Source organism: Ovis aries, chromosome 13 (assembly GCF_016772045.2).
Source record: "Ovis aries strain OAR_USU_Benz2616 breed Rambouillet chromosome 13, ARS-UI_Ramb_v3.0, whole genome shotgun sequence".
In the NCBI taxonomy this organism is placed as follows: domain Eukaryota; kingdom Metazoa; phylum Chordata; class Mammalia; order Artiodactyla; family Bovidae; genus Ovis; species Ovis aries.
Genome location: NC_056066.1, coordinates 25170997 through 25192349, shown reverse-complemented (window position 1 = coordinate 25192349; position 21353 = coordinate 25170997). Strand labels below are relative to the sequence as shown.

Sequence of the window (21353 nt, the reverse complement as noted above, 5' to 3'; positions counted from 1 at the left end):
TTTTTAATACAACTCTAATATACTAATGGTAAAATATCTGGATGTTATAAATAGTACTGAGTAGACATGTTTATGGTTTAACATTAACAATGGAAATGTTATGTCTAACAGAAAAAAAGTTTGAATGGAATGACCGCAGAAAGCCACCTGTGCCATTGAGGACTGACCATCCAGTCATGGGAATACAGAGTGAAAAAAATTTTATAAATACAAATGCAGCTGATGTCATTATGGGAGTGGCTAAAAAGCCTAAACCAATTTATGTTGACAAAAGAACTGGAGACAAGCATGACCTTGAAACTTCAGGACTGGTTCCAAAGTACATCAATAAAAAGGTAGCCTTATGATATATTAATAAAATCTGATATGTATAAAATAGATAACTAATGAGAACCTACTGTATAGCACAGAGAACTTGACTTGATGCTCTGTGGTGACCTAATGAGAAGGAAATCCCCAAAAGAGGGGATATATGTAAACATATAACTGATTCACTTTGCTGTATGACAGAAACTAATACAAGATTGCAAAGCAACTATACTCCAATAAAAATTTGTTTTAAAATTAAGTAGTATTGTGGATATCAGCACAGTATTATAAAGCAATTACCTTCTAATAAAAAATTATAAAAATAATAGAGAAAGAAAATAGAAAAATTTTTTAAAATTCAAGGTGAAGATTTGCCATAGATTGATCTATCACTCAACTAGCTAGTTAGCTCTTAAGAGTTAGCTTTTAGCAAGCTGACAGCTAATGTACACGAAAAACAATGAACAAATTCACTAAACTTGGTTATTTATAAGATAATTATCATTTGTTTATATCTTTGTCACATATCCCTATCAATTAAGGTGGCAATTTCACGTATATACTTTGCTGACTTTGTCTACAGAGACCCAGACTCAGTATTTCACATAGTGCTGCCTATAATTTAAAGTATTAGCAGTATTTCAAGATGATAATGCTTCTTTTTTTTTTAATTTTTATTTTTACTTTATTTTACTTTACAATACTGTATTGGTTTTGCCATACATTGACATGAATCCACCACAGGTGTACATACGATCCCAAACATGAACCCCCCTCCCACTTCCCTCCCCACAACATCCCTCTGGGTCATCCCCGTGCACCAGCCCCAAGCATGCTGTATCCTGCATCGGACAGAGACTGGTGATTCGATTCTTACATGATAGTATACATGTTTCAATGCCATTCTCCCAAATCATCCCACCCTCTCCCTCTCCCTCTGAGTCCAAAATTCCGCTATACACATCTGTGTCTTTTTGGCTGTCTTGCATACAGGGTCATCATGATAATGCTTCTTCACATTAAAAACCTCTTCAAGGTTATGGTTCATTAATTTCACCTTTTTCTCCTATTACTGCAATAGTTCATCTTAGCTTCCAAAAGAGAAGATCTTTCATAGGATGACTAGTTGTCCAATTGTCCGGGACTAAGGTTTCCCCAACATGCAGGGTTTCCAGTGCTAAAACCAGAATGGGGAAAATTTTCAAGTAATAAAGTGTTATATAATTGAGTACCATAACTTTTAAAAAGACCTGATATTCAAATTATTCATAAAGATTCTATTATTACTAATGGTGCTTTCTGACAAACTAATGGTTACCAGCGGGGAGTGGAAAAGTAGAGGGGATTAAGAGGTACAAATTAGTATGGATAAAATAAATAAGCTACTAGGATATATTAAACAAGTAAGCTATAAGGGAAATATAGCCAACATTTTTAACAGCTTTAAATGGTGTTATAATCTATAATCTATGAAAATTTTGAACTACTATGTTGTATACCTAAAACTGATATACTATTGTAAATCACCTTTACTTCAATTAAAAAAACAGTGCTCTGTTATCTAGATTGTCAATTCTCATTCCCCTGAAGTCTGCGTTTGGTCCAAATTTAGTATGGTGAACGTACGGAGAATTTGGAATGAACAACATGTAGTTTAGTAAAGGAAAACTATAGTTGTTTTCCTTAATTTCAATTATTAGTATACTTAAGAATTATAACAAGCATTCTCTAAAAGATATTCATTTTTGGTGAGGTGGAATTGTCGCTAGAAGCACAGTCATTATTGTAAATCTGGAAAGAATAACCTTTCAGAAGATTCTAGGATTTAGTTATTAGTTTACATTATCTTGGGCTTCCGTGGTGGCTCAGATGGTAAAGAATCTGCCCACAGTGTGGGAGACCTGGAGTCGATCCCTGGGTTAGGAAGATCCCCTGGAGGAGGGCAAGGCAACTCCAGTATTCTTGCCTGGGAAATCCTTGGGGTTGTAAAGAGTCGGACATGACTGAGTCCGACTTTCACTTTCAGTTTCTTTTACTTTACATGATCTTTGTAACAGAATGAGAGAAATGAAGAGGAAAACAGCTTTAGAACTGTCCATCCTATCAGTGTAGTGTAAATAATTCACGGTACTATTTCAGTTTGAATATATTCACTTGTGTGTGGAGTAAAACAGACCTTGAAAGTATTAAACAACAATCTAGTCTTTTCAGGACCTTCATTTCTATCTGAAAAGGTGCTTATCAGATAAGCATATGATTTCATTGGTGAAAATTATAGAAGCATGGGTTTAGCTGTTTAAATGGAGAAGTTTAAAGCTTAAAAAGCTTATGAAAAATGCCTTACATGAAATCTATTTTATTTTGCATGTTTATGAAACACAAAAATGCTGGAAACACACATAGTATGAGTACAAAATTCTAAAGAATAGTAATGCATAATAGTGAGCGTGCTCAGTCATTCAGTCATGTCGAAGTCTTTGTGACTCCATGGACTGTAGCCTGCCAGGCTCCTCTGTCCATGGGATTCTCCAGGGAAGAATACTGGAGTGGGGTGCCATTTCTTTCTCCAGTACATAATATAATGTGTGCGTGCTCAGTTGCTTCAGTAGTGTCCAACTCTTTGTGACCTTGTGGACCATAACCCACCAGCCTCCTCTCTGTCCATGGGATTCTTCAGGCAAGAACACTGGAGTGGGTTGCCATGCCCTCCTTCAGGGGATCTTCCCAAGCCATGGATTGAACCCACGTCTCCTGTGGCTCCAGCCTTGTAGGCAGATTCTTTACCTCTGAACTACCAGGGAAGCCTATGCTTAATAATAACTTGTGGCAAAAAAGAAAGGAAAGGAAGAAGGAAGAGTAAAAAGGAAATTGTAATAGTGATGGTTGAGGGGCTTGCATTAAGTTCATCCGGTGATCCACCATGATGAATCCAATGCCTGTTCACAATCAAAACAGGAGCCTCAAGGCCGTTGTTAGAGAAAAACTGCTTAGTCCCTGAAAAACCCCTGATGCTCAGTTGGCTAAGACACCTCAGTAGGAGTCTAGGAGTTGGCAGCACATGACAATGAAGATTTCCAGCTTCTCTTTGATACTTCCTCCTTCTGTGGCCCCTGGAGGCTGCTCAGACTTCCTGTCCCATAGGGTGTGGAAAAGCAGAAATTTCTTTCTCCTGGCTTTTTAAAACCATTTCCACCATCATTTCTCCACCATCTCCCACACACACACAAAACACCCCTTCTCCTTTGATGACCATGCTCTGTGTCCCCCCTCCTCATGGCTGCATTCTGTGTAAGCTGCCCGCTTCAATACATTTTCTGCCTTGAACAGGAAATTAAGTCTCCATCACAGAGACAGAAAAATGCTAGGTTAGTCTACCTGAGCTTGTCTACCAAGCAATGCAGAGTCTCTGCTCCTAGTAATACTCTTGGTGGCTAAGCAGTCAGAGCTCAGGAAGGACTAACTCAGCTTACTTTCCACTTATCAGAGTTAAGGTTTAAAATCTTTTATTGTTACGTGAGACAGTAGGTCCTTTTTAGGGCGATGCCACTTTTTAAAAATGAGTGAACCTCATGTTTTAGTTCCAAGTAAAGTATTGTGTGCCTATTTGGGCCATGAGGGCAATTTGTGTTAGCAGTGAAACATGGATGTTGGCCTGAGTTATACAGAGATAATAGTAAGACAGCATTTCAAATTCTAACTCTGCCACTTTCTTAACTCCATGATTTTTTTTAACAAGTTATTAGATGTATCCCAGCATTGTGAGGATTAAATGATATAAAATACGTTAAGCACTTGACACAATACCTGGCACCTAGTGAAAATTCAATGATGAGTGGATATTATAATATATGCAATTATTAATATTAATAATATGCATTAGCTGTCAATGATCCAGCACATGAGAATATTTCAGCTTTTCCTCATCTGTGAGGTAGTTCTTTTTCTTAAACAGAATATGCCAAATATAATCTCTTGTGATGACACAGAATCATTATTATGAACCTCACTGATTGTACTGAGCCGAAAAGAGGTGTTGCCCTCAGTGTTTCCTGAAGTGGACTGAACTGGTTACCATTGAACTAATTTACCCAAAGTACTAAATAACTAAATGCTCAGAGTACTGAGCTCTTAGAGTTTATCGGTATAGTGCTTTGCAACTTTCCAGAGCACATTTATATTAATAGCTAAGGTTTCTATCCCTTGTTCAGTCAGGATTAGGTTGGGTTATGCTGTGGCTAACAAATAACCCCCAAATTTAAGTAACTAAAAGTAACTAAGTTTTAGTGCTTCCTTGTGCTGCATGTACTTTGAGGGTTGCTGGGAGCTCTACTTCTGATCCTCATTCCAAGACCCAGCAACCCAAAGCATACCAGAGAGAAAAAGAAATCATCATACCAGAGAGAAAAAGAACATGGCAAGTCATCCATTAATTCATAAGATTCAAAAAGGACAGAAGTTACTTGCGCTCGCACGGGGTAATGCTGGTCGCATGGCTACATCTTAATTGAAAGGGGAGCAGGGAAGTATTGCCTCCAAGGAGAACAACCAGGATATTTGTGCATAGTTTCAATGACTCAACAGCAGCTTCCTCAGAGAGATCTTCCCTGACATTTTATCTCAATTAGCTCTCATGACTCTCTTTCTTCTTACTGTATTTATAAATATTATTTTATAATCTCTTTTTGATAAGCTTTTTTCCCCACAGAAAATACATTCTGTGAGGACAGAAACTGCCTTTCTTATTCACTAGTGTAGCTACCACCAAGTACATCCTCAAATAGTTTTTTTGGAGAATGAACAGGGAGTAGTTCTGTGTCTCTGCACAGTGGTGGCAACACATTCACTAACTTAAAAGAATCACAGCTGATTGCTTCATTGTCAGTCCTTATAAGCAGCCCAGGAGCCTAAAATTGTATTTTGTATTTCCAAAAACAACCTTAGGGGCCCAAGTCATTTTTTTTCTTAAAGCAGATGTGCCTAGTAGTTTTAAGGGTCTGTTTTTACAATGCATTAGAAGCATTTATCTTTCTTAAAAAAAAAAAAAAACAACACAAAGTTATGCAAAAGAGACCTCAAGATAAAAGCTACTAGTTCCAATAGGAAAAAAAAATCACTGACTTGTCAATTTGCAGTGTTTTGAGCAAAAGCTTTAAGTCTGTAACATTTCTTTTGCTCCTAATCTTTGCTTGGTATGTACATGTATATAAGGTAACTTTCAGGATTTTTTTTTTTTCTGAAAAATCTTTATAAGGATTATGGTGTCACACCTGAATATATATGTAAGCGAAACGAGGAAGTGAAGAAAGCCCAAGAAGAATACGATAACTATATCCAGGAAAACCTCAGGAAAGCAGCCATGAAAAGGCTATCTGATGAAGAAAGGGATGCAGTTCTGCAGGTAAGCATTCTGTAATTCACATCTGCGTGGAATTCTTTGGAACATTTCTGAAAGGAGGGCCTAACATCAATGATCATTAAGGCCAGCGCTTTGATTTTTGAAATCAGAACACTGTCTTTTGGTTACAGTGACAATTACATGCAGCAAAGCTGTTTCTTTGGGAAGAGCAAAATGTTGTAATATAGGGATTGTTGAATAATAATTCTTTTCTGACTGAGTGAGCTTCTGTTTTTTCCTGAGTAGTGTCATAAGAAAGTTCACCTTCTCCTTCAATAAATATGCATCAGTTCAGTTCAGTTCAGTTCAGCTGCTCAGTCATGTCTGACTCTTTGCGACCCCATGAATGGCAGCACGCCAGGCCTCCCTGTCCATCACCAACTCCCGGAGTCCACCCAAACCCATGTCCATCGAGTTGATAATGCCATCCAACCATCTCATCCTCTGTCGTCCCTTTCTCCTCCTGCCCTCAATCTTTCCCAGCATCAGGGTCTTTTCAAATGAGTCAGCTCTTTGCATCAGGTGGCTAAAGTACTGGAGTTTCAACTTCAACATCAGTCCTTCAGATGAACACCCAGGACCAATCTCCTTTGGGATGGACTGGTTGGATCTCCTTGCAGTCCAAGGGACTCTCAAGAGTCTTCTCCAACACCACAGTTCAAAAGCATCAATTCTTCGGCGCTCAGCTTTCTTTATAGTCCAACTCTTACATGAATATGCATAAATAAAGCAAAAAAGCATTTTTATTTCCATTCCCATGGCCCTGAATTTTTCAAAAATAATATTCCTAAATAGATATTTTTCACTAGGTGGAGCTGTAGAATAATTCAAACTGTCCTGTCCCTAGACCAACTTTTTTTTTCTTTCTTATAAGCAAATGTCTAGATTTTAAAATAACCAAGTGTTAGGTTTTACCTATGTTTTCTTTATTTTGACTAAAATAGACTTAAAGACACTTATGTTGGAGGTTTTAATGCAAGACTTTTATCTGAAGCATTTAAAATATTTGGGGGATATGAGCACAGTTGCTCAATCATCTTTAGAGAGTATTTAGTAAGCATCTACTTATATTCTCCTAGAGTCATCCTGTCTCTTATAGAGGTAAAAATAGTACTTTAGTCCTTGTTTTGTTACTGTGAAAGCTTTCTACAAAATAATTTCTAGTGACCTTTTTAAAACAGAAAAAAATATATTTTATGTTAATTTCTATTGAAAAATGGATTCATATGCTGTTATAAATTCTTAACATTTTATCAGTGTCATCATAATCATCAATAAACATTTATTAAATACCTGTTCGGCATAGAGTATCATGCTAAGCCCCAAGGATCATAAGATAAAATTTCTGCTCTGAATAATGTTGTGATTTAGTTGATGAGAGGTGCTCTGGATGTGTGTACATACAGAGATATGTGTCTATGTACAGATCATGTTTTATAAGGTTCCCAGGCATGAACACCCACTGCGAGATGTAGGTAGGTCTTTAGCTGGGCTTTAAACTGAAGAGTAAGAGAGTATCCCACGTGACAGAAGTGGCCTGAGGGCAGGAACCAAGTCTCTCTGTGGTCAGCAGTCTCTGCATTGTCTAACTTGGTGCCCAGTGTAAACCCGGATGGTTAATAATAGTGCACTGGAAAGAAGAAGGGAGGACAGGCAGGCAAGAAGGCTGGCAGACGTCGCTGCCTGTCACTTTCAGGAAGAGCCCTGCTCTTATTTCCCTCCCTCCCTCCCCCACTCTTTCTCTCCTTTCTTCCCTCCTTCTTTCTGACTCTGCCATTCTTAAAACTTATGTGCTTTTGTGAAAGCCATTTTGTATCTAAATAATGCTGAAAGATAGGGAAAGAGAGGAAGAACTTCCCTGGGAAGGAAAAGGCTCTTTGCTCAGGCACCTCCGTAGTAGGTCAGCAATCCTTGGATTCCTAATGTGGTCATGCAGTTTCTTTGCATACACTCTGATGGACAGTAGCTGACCCCACCTTGGATGCCTTATTAGCCTGAGTAGTGTAGCTGCCATGGTAACAAAGCCACTGGCTCTGCTTCTCACAAACCTGAACACTGCTCCCTCCCCTGGTTGAGCTGCTTGTAGTTCTGTGACAATATGTTCACATGTCCCCGAGTAGGATTCATTCTGCTTGTTCTTTAGAATTACAGTCAGTCCCATTATCCAGGAAGGAATCATCTGGCCTAAAGATTCCAAACTTCTCATTTCCCAGGTGAGGATATAAAATGCAAATATATTACGTGGGCTCTTTTGTTCATCCATCCATCCATTCATCTCCTGAACATCTACCATGTTCCAGGCCTTCTACCCAGCCCAAAGGATACTGTTGCGATCCTTACCGTCAGGGAGCTTGGAGTCTGGTTTACATTCGCCCTGGTTCACAAAATTAACAACTAGCTAAAGAGGGACAGCTTCCCTGGTGGCTCAGTGGTAAAGAATCCACCTGTCAATGTAGGAGATGCAGGTTTGATCCCTAAGTCGGTAAGATATCCTGGAGAAGGAAATGGCAACCCACTCCAGAAAGCTTGCCTAGAGAATCCCATGGACAGAGGAGCCTGACAGGCTACAGTCCGTGGGGTTACAAAGAGTCGGACAGAACTGAGCAAACTAAACAACAGCAACAAAGAGGGACTAAAACTCACATCAGCCAGTTCCCAGGGAGGTGTTTTCTCACCACATAGCACACACGTGCACAGATGGAAGCTCTATCCACCAGGGATTCAGAAAACATGCTAGACAGGGATTCTGAAGAGAATTTACAAAGGAGCTGTTTACAGAGGTGAAGCAGCGCTAAGGGAACCAGCGAGGAACATTGAGGCACCCAGGACTAGGAACAGTGGGAATCACCACCACCCTAGGCTGGAAAGGCAGGGTCTGGAAACAGCATTACCAGAGCCAGGTGGGAGCCGGAGCTTGGAGAGGGGTCCCTGACGGGCACTGTAGTCACAAATGGAAGGGCCAGTTGTGTCCACGTGACATCGAGGGAGGGGGTAGAAATGCCCCAAGCTCACTTTCCTCCCACCAGTGCCCTCCTTGGCTGAACTCAGGCATCGGCTGGGGACAAACAATGGGGAAAGAGCAGCCCATAGGGATTAATACTCTTACCCTAACCCCCACCACCTGGTTACAGAGCAGGACTAGAAGGTAAAAAATGGATGGGGGTGGGGTGGCAGCAGAGGAGCCTGGAGCTGAAGACACTTCTTACTATTTTATGACAGCTTCTCCCTGTATGAAGTTTTCCCAAAATTAACAACATTGCTTCAGTATCAGACCAGAAGGAAGAAAAGTTAAGATATAAAAATAAGGGAAAATCAGTATTGCTGCAGTGCATAAAAGACTTTTTTAAATGAAATAACTAAAAAGCAGCAAAGAGGTTATTTCAATATAATCACATTTAGTTCCCATACCTAGCAGTTGACTTTGAACCAAATGTTATTGTACAAACTAGAATATAAAGCAAACTCTCCTTTAAAAAGAAATACTGTGAAACGTATAGCTGCTGTGACCACAAGTAATAGGGAAATATCACGCAAGGAGCTTTGAAAAAAACCTTTGATATTTCAAAGTGTATAAATACATAGATTTCACCTCTGCAGTGGGCACCCCTGTAGAGCACTGTGGAAACACATTTCCCATTTCATAATGAAAGGCTATGGAAAAATAGAACTCTTTTGAAGACTTCTTTTTGGAATACTTCTCAAACACTATTAAGAACTGTGTTAACCCATCTCCCTCTTTTTAAAATTTAAAAGATATTTTTCCTTCTTTTTCCTTGATGTAATCTCTCTCAAGAAATGTTCAACATCTGTAGCCTTTTTTCTCAACAAATCTTCTCTATAAAGTGTGTCCAATCCTGTAGTCATTTTTATCTTAACATGGAAATAAACCATTTTGTCCCCTGGAAGTTTACAAGATTGTACTTTGAGGGCTTATTATGAAGGTATCATTATATAAGACAGTTCTAATTCCCTCATAAATCTAAATGTATAGCCATGCTTTTTAAGGACTACATTTTCTTTCTTTTCTGTAATCAATAATTTTAAATTATGCCACTCTTGATCTCTGGCTCAGCTCAGCTCAGTCACTCAGTTGTGTCCGACTCTTTGCGACCCCATGAATCTCAACACGCCAGGCCTCCCTGTCCATCACCAACTCCTGGAGTTCACTCAAACTCATGTCCATTGAGTCGGTGATGCCATCCAGCCATCACATCCTCTGCCGTCCCCTTCTCCTCCTGCCCCCAATCCATCCCAGCATCCAGGTCTTTTCCAAGGAGTGAACTCTTTACATGAGGTGGCCAAAGTATTGGAGTTTCAGCTTCAGCATCAGTCCTTCCAATGAACAACACCCAGGACTGATTTCCTTTAGAATGGACTGGTTGGATCTCCTTGCAGTCCAAGGGACTCTCAAGAGTCTTCTCTTAACACCACAGTTCAAAAGCATCAATTCTTCGGCGCTCAGCTTTCTTCACAGTCCAACTCTCACATCCATTCATGACCACTGGAAAAACCATAGCCTTGACTAGACAGACATTTGTTGGCAAAGTAATGTCTCTGCTTTTCAATATGCTATCTAGGTTGGTCATAACTTTCCTTCCAAGGAGTAAGCGTCTTTTAATTTCATGGCTGCAGTCACCATCTGCAGTGATTTTGGAGCCCAGAAAAATAAAGTCAGCCACTGTTTCCTCATCTGTTTGCCATGAAGTGATGGGACCAGATGCCATGATCTTCATTTTCTGAATGCTGAGTTTTAAGCCAGCTTTTCCCTCTCCTCTTTCACTTTCATCAAGAGACTTTTTAGTTCCTTTCACTTTCTGCCATAAGGGTGGTATCATCTGCATATCTGAGGCTATTGATATTTCTCCTGGCAATCTTGATTCCAGCTTGTGCTTCATCCAGCCCAGCATTTCTCATGATGTACTCTGCATATAAGTTAAATAAGCAGGGTGACAATATACAGCCTTGACGTACTCCTTTTCCTATTTGGAACCAGTCTGTTGGTCCATGTCCAGTTCTAACTGTTGCTTCCTGACCTGCATATAGGTTTCTCAAGAGGCAGGTCAGGTGGTCTGGTATTCCTATCTCTTTCAGAATTTTCCACAGTTTATTGTGATCCACACAGTCAAAGGCTTTGGCATAGTCAGTAAAGCAGAAATAGATGTTTTTCTAGAACTCTCTTGCTTTTTTTGATGATCCAGCAGATGTTGGCAATTTGATCTGTGGTTCCTCTGCCTTTTCTAAAACCAGCGTGAACATCTGGAAGTTCACGGTTCACATATTGTTGAAGCCTGGCTTGGAGAATTTTGAGCATTACTTTACTCGCATGTGAGATGAGTGCAGTTGTGTGGTAGTTTGAGCATTCTTTGGCATTCCCTTTCTTTGGGATTGGAATGAAAACTGACCTTTTCCAGTCCTGTGGCCACTGCTGAGTTTTCCAAATTTGCTGGCATATTGCAGCACTTTCACAGCATCATCTTTCAGGATTTGAAATAGCTCAACTGGAATTCCATCACCTCCACTAGCCTTGTTCATAGTGGTGCTTTCTAAGGCCCACTTGACTTCACATTCCAGGATGTCTGGCTCTAGGTGAGTGATCACACCATCGTGATTATCTTGGTTGTGAAGATCTTTTTGTACAGTTCTTCTACAACTTCTAATACCATGTTAAATAAAAGTGTCAAGAGTAGGCATCTTTGTTTTATTCCTGATCTTAGAAGAAAAACTTTTAGCTTTTTACTATTGAGTATGATGTTAGCTATGGGCTTGTCATATTTGACCTTTATTATGTTGAGGTATGTTTCCTCTATGTGTACCTTGTGGAGAGTTTTTTAATCATAAATGGAAGCTGAATTTTATCATGCTTTCTCTATATCAGTTGAGGTGCTCAAATGATTTTTATCATTTATTTTATTAATGTAGCATATCACATGGACTGATTCGTGGATGTTGCACCCTTAGGATAAATCCCACTTGATTACAGTACCGGCATACCTTGTCTTATTGTACTTCGTTTTATTGTGCTTCACAGACATTGAGATTTTTACAAATTGAAAGTTTGTCATAACCCTGCACTATCATATGACGGTTAACATTTTTTAGCAATATAGTATTTTTTTATTCAAGTATTTGTTTTTTAAGACATAATGCTATTGCACACTTGATAGACTATGATATAGTGTGCATGTGGGTGCTCAGTCATTCAGTCGTGTCCAACTCTCTGTGACCCTCTCAGGCTCCTCTGTCCATGGAATTCTCCAGGCAAGAATACTGGAATGGGTTGTCATTTCCTCCTCCCTAGATCCCAACCCAGGGTGGGTTTTTTGTTTTATTGAAGTGGTCTGGAACCAAGCCTGATATATCTCCAAAGTATGTTTGTATATGGTTCTTTTAATGGATTGTTAAATTCAGTTTGCTAATATTTTGTTGAGGACTTTTGCATTTATGTTCCAAGGGATATTGGCCTATAATTTTCTTTTTTTGTGGCACCATGGTCTGATGTTGGAACAAGGATCATGCTAGCTTCATAAAATGAGTATGAAAGAGTTCCCTTCTCTTCTGTTTTTTTGAAGAGTTTGAGAAGGATTGGTAAAAGTCTTCTTTGAGTGTTTGGTAGAATCCACTGTCTGGTCTTGAACTTTTTATTTGTTAGGAGGTTTTTGGTTACTAATTTAATTTTCTTACTAGTAATTGGTCTATCCAGATTTTCTCTTTCTTTATGATTCAGCCTTGGTACGTTGTATGCTTCTGGCAATTCATCTGTTTCTCCTAAGCTGTCCATTATGTTGGCATATAATTGTTCACAGTAGACAACATGTTTCTTTGTATTTCTGTGGTATTGATTATAATATCTCCACTTTTATTTTTATTTATTTGAGTCCTTTTTTTTCTTGGTGAATCTAGCTAGAGCTCTGTTAAATTTGTTCATCCTTCCAAAGAACCAGTCATTATTTCACTGATCTTTTCTGCTGTCTTTTTAGTCTCTATTTTATTTACTTATGTTCTAATCTTTGTTATTGCCTTCTACTAAATTCGGGCTTTGTTCTTCTTTTTCTGGTTCCTAGAGGTGTAATGTTAGGTTGTTTATTTGGGATTGTTCTTGTTTCTTGAGGTAGGCATTTACTACTATGAACTTCCATTTTTTAACTGCCTTTGCTGAATCTTATAAATATTAGTATATTTCCATTTTAGTTTGACTCAAGGTATTTTTAAACTTCTCCTTTGATTTCTTCTTTGACTCATTGATTGTTCAGTATCATGTTGTTTAATCGCCACCTATTCATGAATTTTCTAATTTTTTTCATATGGTTGGTTTCTAGTTTCATACCACTGTGATCAGAAAATATATTTGATATGATTTCAGTCCTCTTAAATTTATTAAGACTTGATTTGTGACCTAATATATGATATATTCTGGAGAATATTCTATGTACACTTGAGAAGAGTGTGCTTCTTTAGTCATTTGGATGGAAAATTTTTTACATTTCTGTAAAAATCCATCTGATATAACCTGTCATTTAAAGTCGATGCTTCCTTACTGATTTTCTGTCTGGATGATCTATTCATTAATGGAAGTAGGGTATTAAAAGTCTCTACTATAATCATAGTGCTGTCTTTTTTTTTGCTTTAAATTTGTAATATTTGCTTTGTATATTATAACGCTCCTATGTTGGGCTTCCCTTGTGGCTCAGCTGGTAAAGAATCTGCCTGCAATGTGGAAAATCTGAGTTCAATCCCTGGGCTGAGAAGATCCCCTGGAGAAGGGAAAGGCTAACCGCTCCAGTATTCTGGCCTGGAGAAATCCATGGACAGTATAGTCCATGGCATCTCAAAGAGTTGGACACAACTGAGTGACTTTCACTTTACTCACTTCACATGTTGGGCACATAAATATTTACAGATGTTATATACTTTTGTTGTATCAACCGCTTTATCATTATGTAATGCCCTTTTTCTCTTATTACAGTCTTACTTTTAAAGTCAGATTTTTCTGACATAAGTATATCTACCCCAGCTTCCTTTTGGTTTACATTAGAATGAGATATCTTTTTCCATCTGTGTGTCAGGGATCATAATTTTGAGGCATATTCCATTTTGTTTTACTTTCCATTTTTATGTAAATAACATGATTGGTGTACCCATTGTGAACAATAGAAATTATTAATTTATAAAATTTCATTGCATGAGTTCAATTAGTTTGATCATTTTGTCAGTGGGGCTTCTAGTACATTGTGATAAGAAATAATAACTAAGCAGAGATGGAAATAACCATTGTTGTTCCTTAAGAGATTCCTAATTTTGAATTTGTTGTTTTCTGAGAACATTAAACATTAACTGCCTTATTGAATTGGTGGCTCAGGTGGTAAAGAATCTGCCTGCAATGCAGGAGACCTGGGTTCAGTCCCAAGTTGGGAAGATCCCCTGGGGGAGGGCATGGCAACCCACTCCAGTATTCTTGCCTGGAGAATCCGCATGAACAGAGTCACCTGGCGGGCTGCAGTCCATGGGGTCGTAAAGAGTTGGGTTTGACTGAGTGACTACGCGCACACACATACCTTATTGAATTAGCATGACATCTGAGTCATTTGTAGAAGACATTAATGTGAAGTATAGATCTCTTAACTATGTGGAGGAAGAATTCTTCCTGTTATTGAAAACACATAAAAGATCATCTCTTGTTAATTTGAATTTCATTTTATACCATTCGATTTAGTCGGATACAAGAAAACATGTCCATGTATGTCAGAATCTAGTGTTTTGATGATTTCTCTGTTGAACTAAAATTTTTATAAGAAATAATTTCCTGTTCAAAAAAAATTTCTTTTTGCTTGAGGATATCAGTTCTCAGTTGTTTTTACTAAAGCATTTGCTAAAAGCTTGATAAAGCTTGATACTACTCATAATTCCACATACATGTATTTGATGGTAAAAACAAGTACAGTAAGATTAAAAACAAAGAAAATAAATACTCCCAATGGGAACTGAGCACACAATCACGGACAAGGTTTGGCCTCTATACAGTCTGTTTTGTTACAATGGCCAAGAACTTGATAAACACATATCATTTTTTAGTTATTTTTGGCAGTTTTCTTTACCTGTTTACATTTTTCCTCCCAGTGCAATTTTCTTTGTGATATGCTCTGCTCCTGTGGTTTGCTTTGGTATATACAGCTTTCTTTACCATTTGCAGGGGCTGAAAAAGAACTGGGAAGAGGTGCATAAGGAGTTTCAGTCCCTCTCGGTCTTCATTGACTCCATACCAAAGAAGATTCGCAAGCAGAAGCTGGAAGAAGAGATGAAGCAGCTGGAGCACGACATTGGTGTCCTTGAAAAGCACAAAGTCATTTATATTGCTAATAAGAAATAGTGGATTTTTAAAAATAAAATCATTTTAGCACATGGGAAAAAACACAGAAAACATAAAAATGAAACCATAAGTTTTTTCAAGAAGGAAAATACTATGAAGAATAGAAAAAGTCTTTACCAAAATGCTTAGGAAGTGTTTAAAGAATAATTGGATTATCTACTTACATAGAGAACAAAAAATTTTTGTTACTAGCATCAGGGTTTCCTTGTAACTTGATTAAAGTTTGATTTTAGATTTTCCAGTTCTATAGCATAATTCATTATAATTATGTACTTGTTTCAGATAAACATTCATTTCTGGGCCCTGAAAAAGTCAGCACTCAGAACTCCACATTTTCTTCTTCACTGTATTAATGCAAGAAACACAAGGTTAAAAACTGTAAAGTATTTTGAATTAGAAATAACTGTGTATTCTGTGTACTTTTACTACTCTGAAGTGTTTTCAACGTATTGTTCCAGAGATCCACAAATTACATGTATTCTCTGGTAGCCTATGTCATTTGCAGCTATTCACACCTATTAATATTTTCAATATCCATAATGTTATATAGGCTGACAGGTTTACATTTGAAGGAAGGAAAATTAAGAAAATAATATAAAATCAAGGAGAAACTTATAAATTGCATCACTGAGGATTGTTAAAGAGAATCACCTTCTTTCTGACATTTGACTTTCAAAACCTGCTATTCTAGGTGCCTTATATTCCATAATTTACTATATGTATTTCACTAATATGGGATATTACTTTTACTTTCTGGCTTTCTCTATTTTGTAAATTCTAATATTTCTATTTGTAAGGTTACATAATTTATTAAGCAATAAGTTTATGTAAGTAGAGCTGTCTTCAACTCAAAATAAATGAGCCTATAAGTATCCAAGAAGGAAAAGATTATTTTATGAAATTTTAAATTATAGAAATTTGCTAAACTATATGACATTACAAAATATCAGAGCAATAACAATTTCTACTACTTACACTGATTTTTATTCTACAGACAACACGGGGTGGGGGAATGACAATTTTTTTCAAGCTTTTTCACAAGCACAGAATTTGAGAGCATTGTAGAAAAGCTTACTTTAGTTAAAAATTTTTATATACAAATATTTTTGAAAACTCACTGTAAATTTTTTGTCACATCTGTGTATAGGCATCATTTCTTTATTCCTATTACCTTAGGACAGATGTTAAAAATATATATAGCTGACCCTTTAACCATACTGGGGCTAGGGGCACTGATCCTCCACCCAGTTGAAAATCTGCATATAACTTATAGTCACCTTTTGTCTACTTGGTTCCTCCATGTTCATGGTTTTGTACCCTCAGAGTCAACCAACCACAGATCATGTAGTACCGTAGTGATTACTATTGAAAAGAATCCACATGTAAGTGGACCCACACAGTTCAAACTCGTGTCATTCAAGGGTCAACTGTATATGATAAATTCTCACTTATCTAGAATTTTCTTCCTTTGTAAAACAATAACACTCCATTGTCTCGGGACTTCCCTGGCCATCCAATGGTTAAGACTCCGTGCTTCCACGGCAGGGGCCATGGGTTCAGTCCCTGGTTGGGGAAGTTCTGCATGCTGTATAGTGCAGCCAAAAAGAAAAAAAAGAGAGAGAGCGAGATCTCCATTGTCTATATATACCACATTTTGCTTATCTCTCCTTCTGTAGATGGACACTTGATTTGCTTCCATGTTTTAGCTGTTGTAAATAATGCTGCTATGAACACGAGTGTACAAATATCTCTTCAAAACCCTGCTTTCAATTCTTTTGAACATAAGTCCAAAAGTAGATTTGCTGAATTATATGGTTATCATATTTTTAAGTTTTTGGGGAACTGTCATACTCTTTTCCATTGCTGCTATACCATTTTGTTGTTTTTAGCCGCCCAGTCATGTCCAGCTCTTTGCAACCCCATAAACTGCAGCACACCAGGCCTCCCTGTCCCTCACCATCTCCTGCAGTTTGCCAGAGTTCATGTTCATTGCATCAGTGATGCTGTCCAGCCACCTCATCCTCTGATGCCCTCTTCTCCTTTTACCCTCAATCTTTCCCAGCATCAGGGACTTTTCCAATGAGTTGTCTGTTCACATCAGATGACCAAATACTGGAGCTTCAGCATCAGTCCTTCCAGTGAATATTTATTTTACCTTTCCACCAATGCTGTACAAGGGTCCCAATTTTTCCACATTTTTGCCAACACTTGTCTTTTCTGTTTTTTTGGTAGTGGTCATACTACCACTCCCACTAATAGGTGGGAGGTGTTACCTCATTTTAGTTTTGATTTGCATTTCTCTACTGATCAGTGATGTTAAGTGTCTTTTCTTGTGCTTATTGTTGTGTGTGTTGTGTGTGTGTGTTCAGTCGTGTCTGACTCTTTTGGGACCTCATGGACTATAGCCCACCAGGCTCCTCTGTCCATGGGATTTCCCAGGCAAGAATACTGGAGTGGGTTGCCATTTCTTTCTCCAGGGGATCTTCCTGATCACAGGAATCAAACCTGTGTCTCCTGCCTTGCGGGTGGATTGTTTACTGCTGAGCCATTTGTATATCTTCTGTGGAGAAATGTCTGTTCAAGCCCTTTGCCCATTTTGTAAATTGGGTTCTTTGGTTCTCTGTTGTTGAGTTTTATGAGTTTTCTGTATATTCTGGGTATTAATCCTGGATCAGATATAAGATTTGCAAATATTTTCTTCTATGGGTTACCTTTTTACTTTATTGATAGAGACTTTGATATACAGAAATTTTCAGTTTTCATGAAGTCAAATGTGTCTGTTTTTTCCTTTGTTACCTATGTGCTTGGTATCATATCCAAGATGGTATCACTGCCAAATCCAAAGTTGTGAACATTTTATCCTACACTTTTTTCTCCCAAGAGTTTTATTGTTTTAGGTCTTACATTTCAGTCTTTGATTCATTTTGAGCTAAGGTTTATATATGATGTTAGATGGGATCCAGCTTCATTCTTCTGTATGTGGATATCCAGTGTTCCTAACACCACTTATTGAAAAGTCTGTCCTTTCCCCATTGAGTGGTCTTGGACTCCTTGTCCAAAACAATATCACCATTTATGTAATGGTTTATTTCTGGGTTCTCTATTCTATTCCATTGGTCTGTATGTCTGTTTTATATGGTATCACACTATTTTTATTACTGTAGCTTTGTAGTAAGTTCTTAAAATTGGAAAGTGTTGAATCTTCCAGTTTTGTTCTTTTGTGAGATAGTTTTGGTTAGTCAGAATGCCATGAGATTCCACGTGAATTTAGGATAGTTGCTTCTATTTCTGCAAAAAGGTCAAAAGGACTTTGATAGTGATTGAATCTGTAGATTATTTTGAGTAGCATTGACTTTATAATTAAGCCTTCCAATTCATGAACATGGGATGTGTTTCCATCTATTTTAATTTCTTTCAGCAACATATTTCAGCAATAATTTTCATTGCACAAGCCTTTCACCTCCCTGGTTAAGTTCATTCCTAAATCTATTGTATGCTATTGCAAATGGAATTGTTTTTGTAATTTCCTTTTCAGATTGTTCATTGTTGGTTCACAGAAATACAACTCACTTTTTTGTGTTGATCTTATATTTTGTCGCTTTGTTGAGTGCATTTATTAATTATAATAGTTTTTTCTTCTGTGTGTTAAATCTTTAGAGTTTTCTACATGGACTGTCAAATAATCTGCAGATAATTTTACTTTTTCCTTTCCAATTTGGATGCCTTTATGTCTTTTTCTTGCCTAATTACTCTGACTAGAACTTCCTGGGCTTTCCTGGTGGCTCAGTGGTAAAGAATTCACCTGCAGTGCAGGAGATGCAGGAAACGCAGATTAGATCCCTGGGTCAGGAAGATCCCCTGGAGTAGGAAATGACAACCCACTCCAGTATTCTTGCCTGGGAAATCCCATGGACAGAGGAGCCCGGCAGGCTACAGCTCATAGTGTCGCGAAAGAGTCGGTTATGGCGAATAAACAACAGAACTTCCTAATTCTAGTCAAACATCCCTACCTGATTCTGGATCTTGAGGGAAAAGCTTTCAGGTTTTCGTGATGATGTTTACTGTATGTGCTAAGTCACTTCAGACTCTTTGTTACCCTATGGACCGTAGCCCACCAGGCTCCTCTGTCCATGGGATTCTCCAGGCAAGAATACTGGAGTGGGTTGCCATGCTCTCCTCCAGAGCATCTTCCCGACTCAGGGATCAAACCCTTACCTCTTCATCTCCTGCTTTGGCAGGCGGGTTCTTACCACTAGCACCACCTGGGAAACCCTGTTTTTAGTATACAGCTTCCATTATGTTGAGACAAGTTCCTTCTACTCCTAGTTTGTGTGTGTGTGTGTGTGTGTGTGTGTGTGTGTATGTTTATCCTGAAAAGGTGTTGTGAAGATCACTTTTTAAACTAAGAGATATCTCTCAAATGATCAGTGCATTCTATCCTAGTTACAAGCTATGTGGGAAGAGAAATCACAATCAAAAAGATATCTTGGCTAGAACAGAGCAAAAAAAAATACAAAAATCTCTTCAGTTAACAAAGCTCATTCATTCTCATTCAACAAATACTGTCTGCTACAAATCAGAAACTGTTCTGGTTGCTGGGTAGAAAAGTGAACAAAATGACTATGTTGGAAGACTATAAATATAAATGCATTTATTTATATTGAAATTGAAACTAATTGAAAGAAAAAAATAACAGGAGGCTATTTTGCAAGGGAATAAAAAAAGGGGCCCTAAAACAGATTTTGTAGTTAAAGAGGATGCACTTCTGAGGATCTGACATTAAAAAATAAAATAAAGAATGAGTAAAAGTTGGGAGAGATGGAGAAGAGAAATATTATGGAGGGAAAAAGAATGCACATGGAGAGAATAACATGTGTAAAGGATCTTAGATAAGAAACCCTCAACCCATAGGAGGAAGGGAGTCATTAGGGCTGGAGTGTACTTAGAGAAGGGAGAAAGATTTGGGAATTTTCTTTTGGTACCTTTTTTTTTCGATTGTGCCTCTAGATCCCCTGGAGAAGGGAAAGGCTACCCATTCCAGTATTCTGGCCTAGAGAATAGTCCATGGGGTCCCAAAGAGTCAGACACGACTGAGCAACTTTCACTTTCACTTGGCATGTGGGATCTTAGTGCCCCAACCAGGGGCCTGTGCCTCCTGCATTGGAAGCACAGTCTTAATCACTGTACCACCAGGAAAGTCCTGAGAAGGGAGGAATGTGCAAGGTGAAGAGGAAGAGACAAACAAAGGCCACCGATGTGTTTTAAGTAGGGCAGTGGCACAATGCAAAAAGTATTTTTCAATGATCACTTGCTACGTGGATTGAAGTGGAAGAATGAATGAATCTGGGGAGACTATCATAGTCTTCCAAGTAAGAAAGATGGTGACATAGATCAAGACTTGAGTAGTGAAGACAAAGAGTAATTGTTGGCTTCCAGAAATATTGGGTTTCCCTCTTGGCTCATTCAGTAAAGAGTCTACCTGCAATGCAGGAGACCCAGGTTTGACCCCTGGGTCAGGAAGATCCCCTAGAGAAGGGAAATATTTACAAAATATTTTTAAAAATATGTAACCTGATAACAGATTCAAAGAGGAAGAAGAGAGCAGTTTTAAGAATGACAGTCACATTTCTGATTTGAGCAACTGGGCATAGTGAGGGTGCCACTTTCTGAGTTGGAAAAATCTAGAGGAGCAGTAGATTGGAGGATGCTAGGATAAGGAATCAAGAATAATCTTTACTATTGTTTCTTTCATTTCTTTTCATTTATTTCTGCTTGGATCTTTATGATTTCTTTTACTAATTTTGGGTTTTGTTTTTTTTTTTTTTTTTGGTTGTTGTTCTTTTTCCAGTTGTTTTAGGTGTAAAGTTAGGTTGTCTATTTGATGTTTTTCTTGTTTCTTGAGGTAGGATTGTATTGCTATAAACTTCCCTCTTAGAACTGCTTTTGCTGCATCCCATAGGTTTTGAGTTGTCATGAGTTCATTGTTATTTGTTTCTAGAAATTTTTTGATTTCCCTTTTGATTTCTTCAGTAACCTACTGGTTATTTAGAAAAAAATAAAAGCTGGTTCTTTGAGAAGATAAACAAAATTGACAAACCTTTAGCCAGATTCATCGAGAAATAAATAGATAAAATCAACAAATCAACAAAATTAGAAATGAAAAAGGAGAGGTTACAACAGACAATGCCGAAATACACAGGATTGTAAGAGACTATTATGAACAACTATATGGCAATAAAATGGATAACCTGGAAGAAATGGACAGATTCTTAGAAAAGTTCAATC

At 37.9% G+C, this 21353-nt stretch overlaps 2 protein-coding genes across 6 annotated transcripts in view; one reads left to right on the top strand and one right to left on the bottom strand.

Annotated features, from left to right (window-relative positions):
- Positions 1-15945, top strand: part of ENKUR (enkurin, TRPC channel interacting protein) — a 35286-nt gene extending 19341 nt beyond the window's left edge. Inside the window, exons 3-5 of the mRNA XM_004014226.6 lie at positions 112-335; positions 5561-5707; positions 14892-15945. Coding sequence (XP_004014275.1) covers positions 112-335; positions 5561-5707; positions 14892-15068 — 548 coding nt within the window. The 3' untranslated portion in view covers positions 15069-15945. The remainder of the gene's footprint in view (positions 1-111; positions 336-5560; positions 5708-14891) is intronic.
- THNSL1 (threonine synthase like 1) overlaps positions 1-21353 on the bottom strand; it is a 138753-nt gene that overhangs the window by 32884 nt on the left and 84516 nt on the right. Inside the window, exon 1 of one of the 5 annotated variants that reach the window (XM_060397353.1) lies at positions 14797-17728. The exons of the other annotated variants lie outside the window; for them this stretch is intronic. The gene's annotated coding sequence lies outside the window, so the exon portion shown is untranslated. Of the gene's footprint in view, positions 1-14796; positions 17729-21353 lie in introns of those variants that run through there. 5 annotated transcript variants of the gene reach the window in all.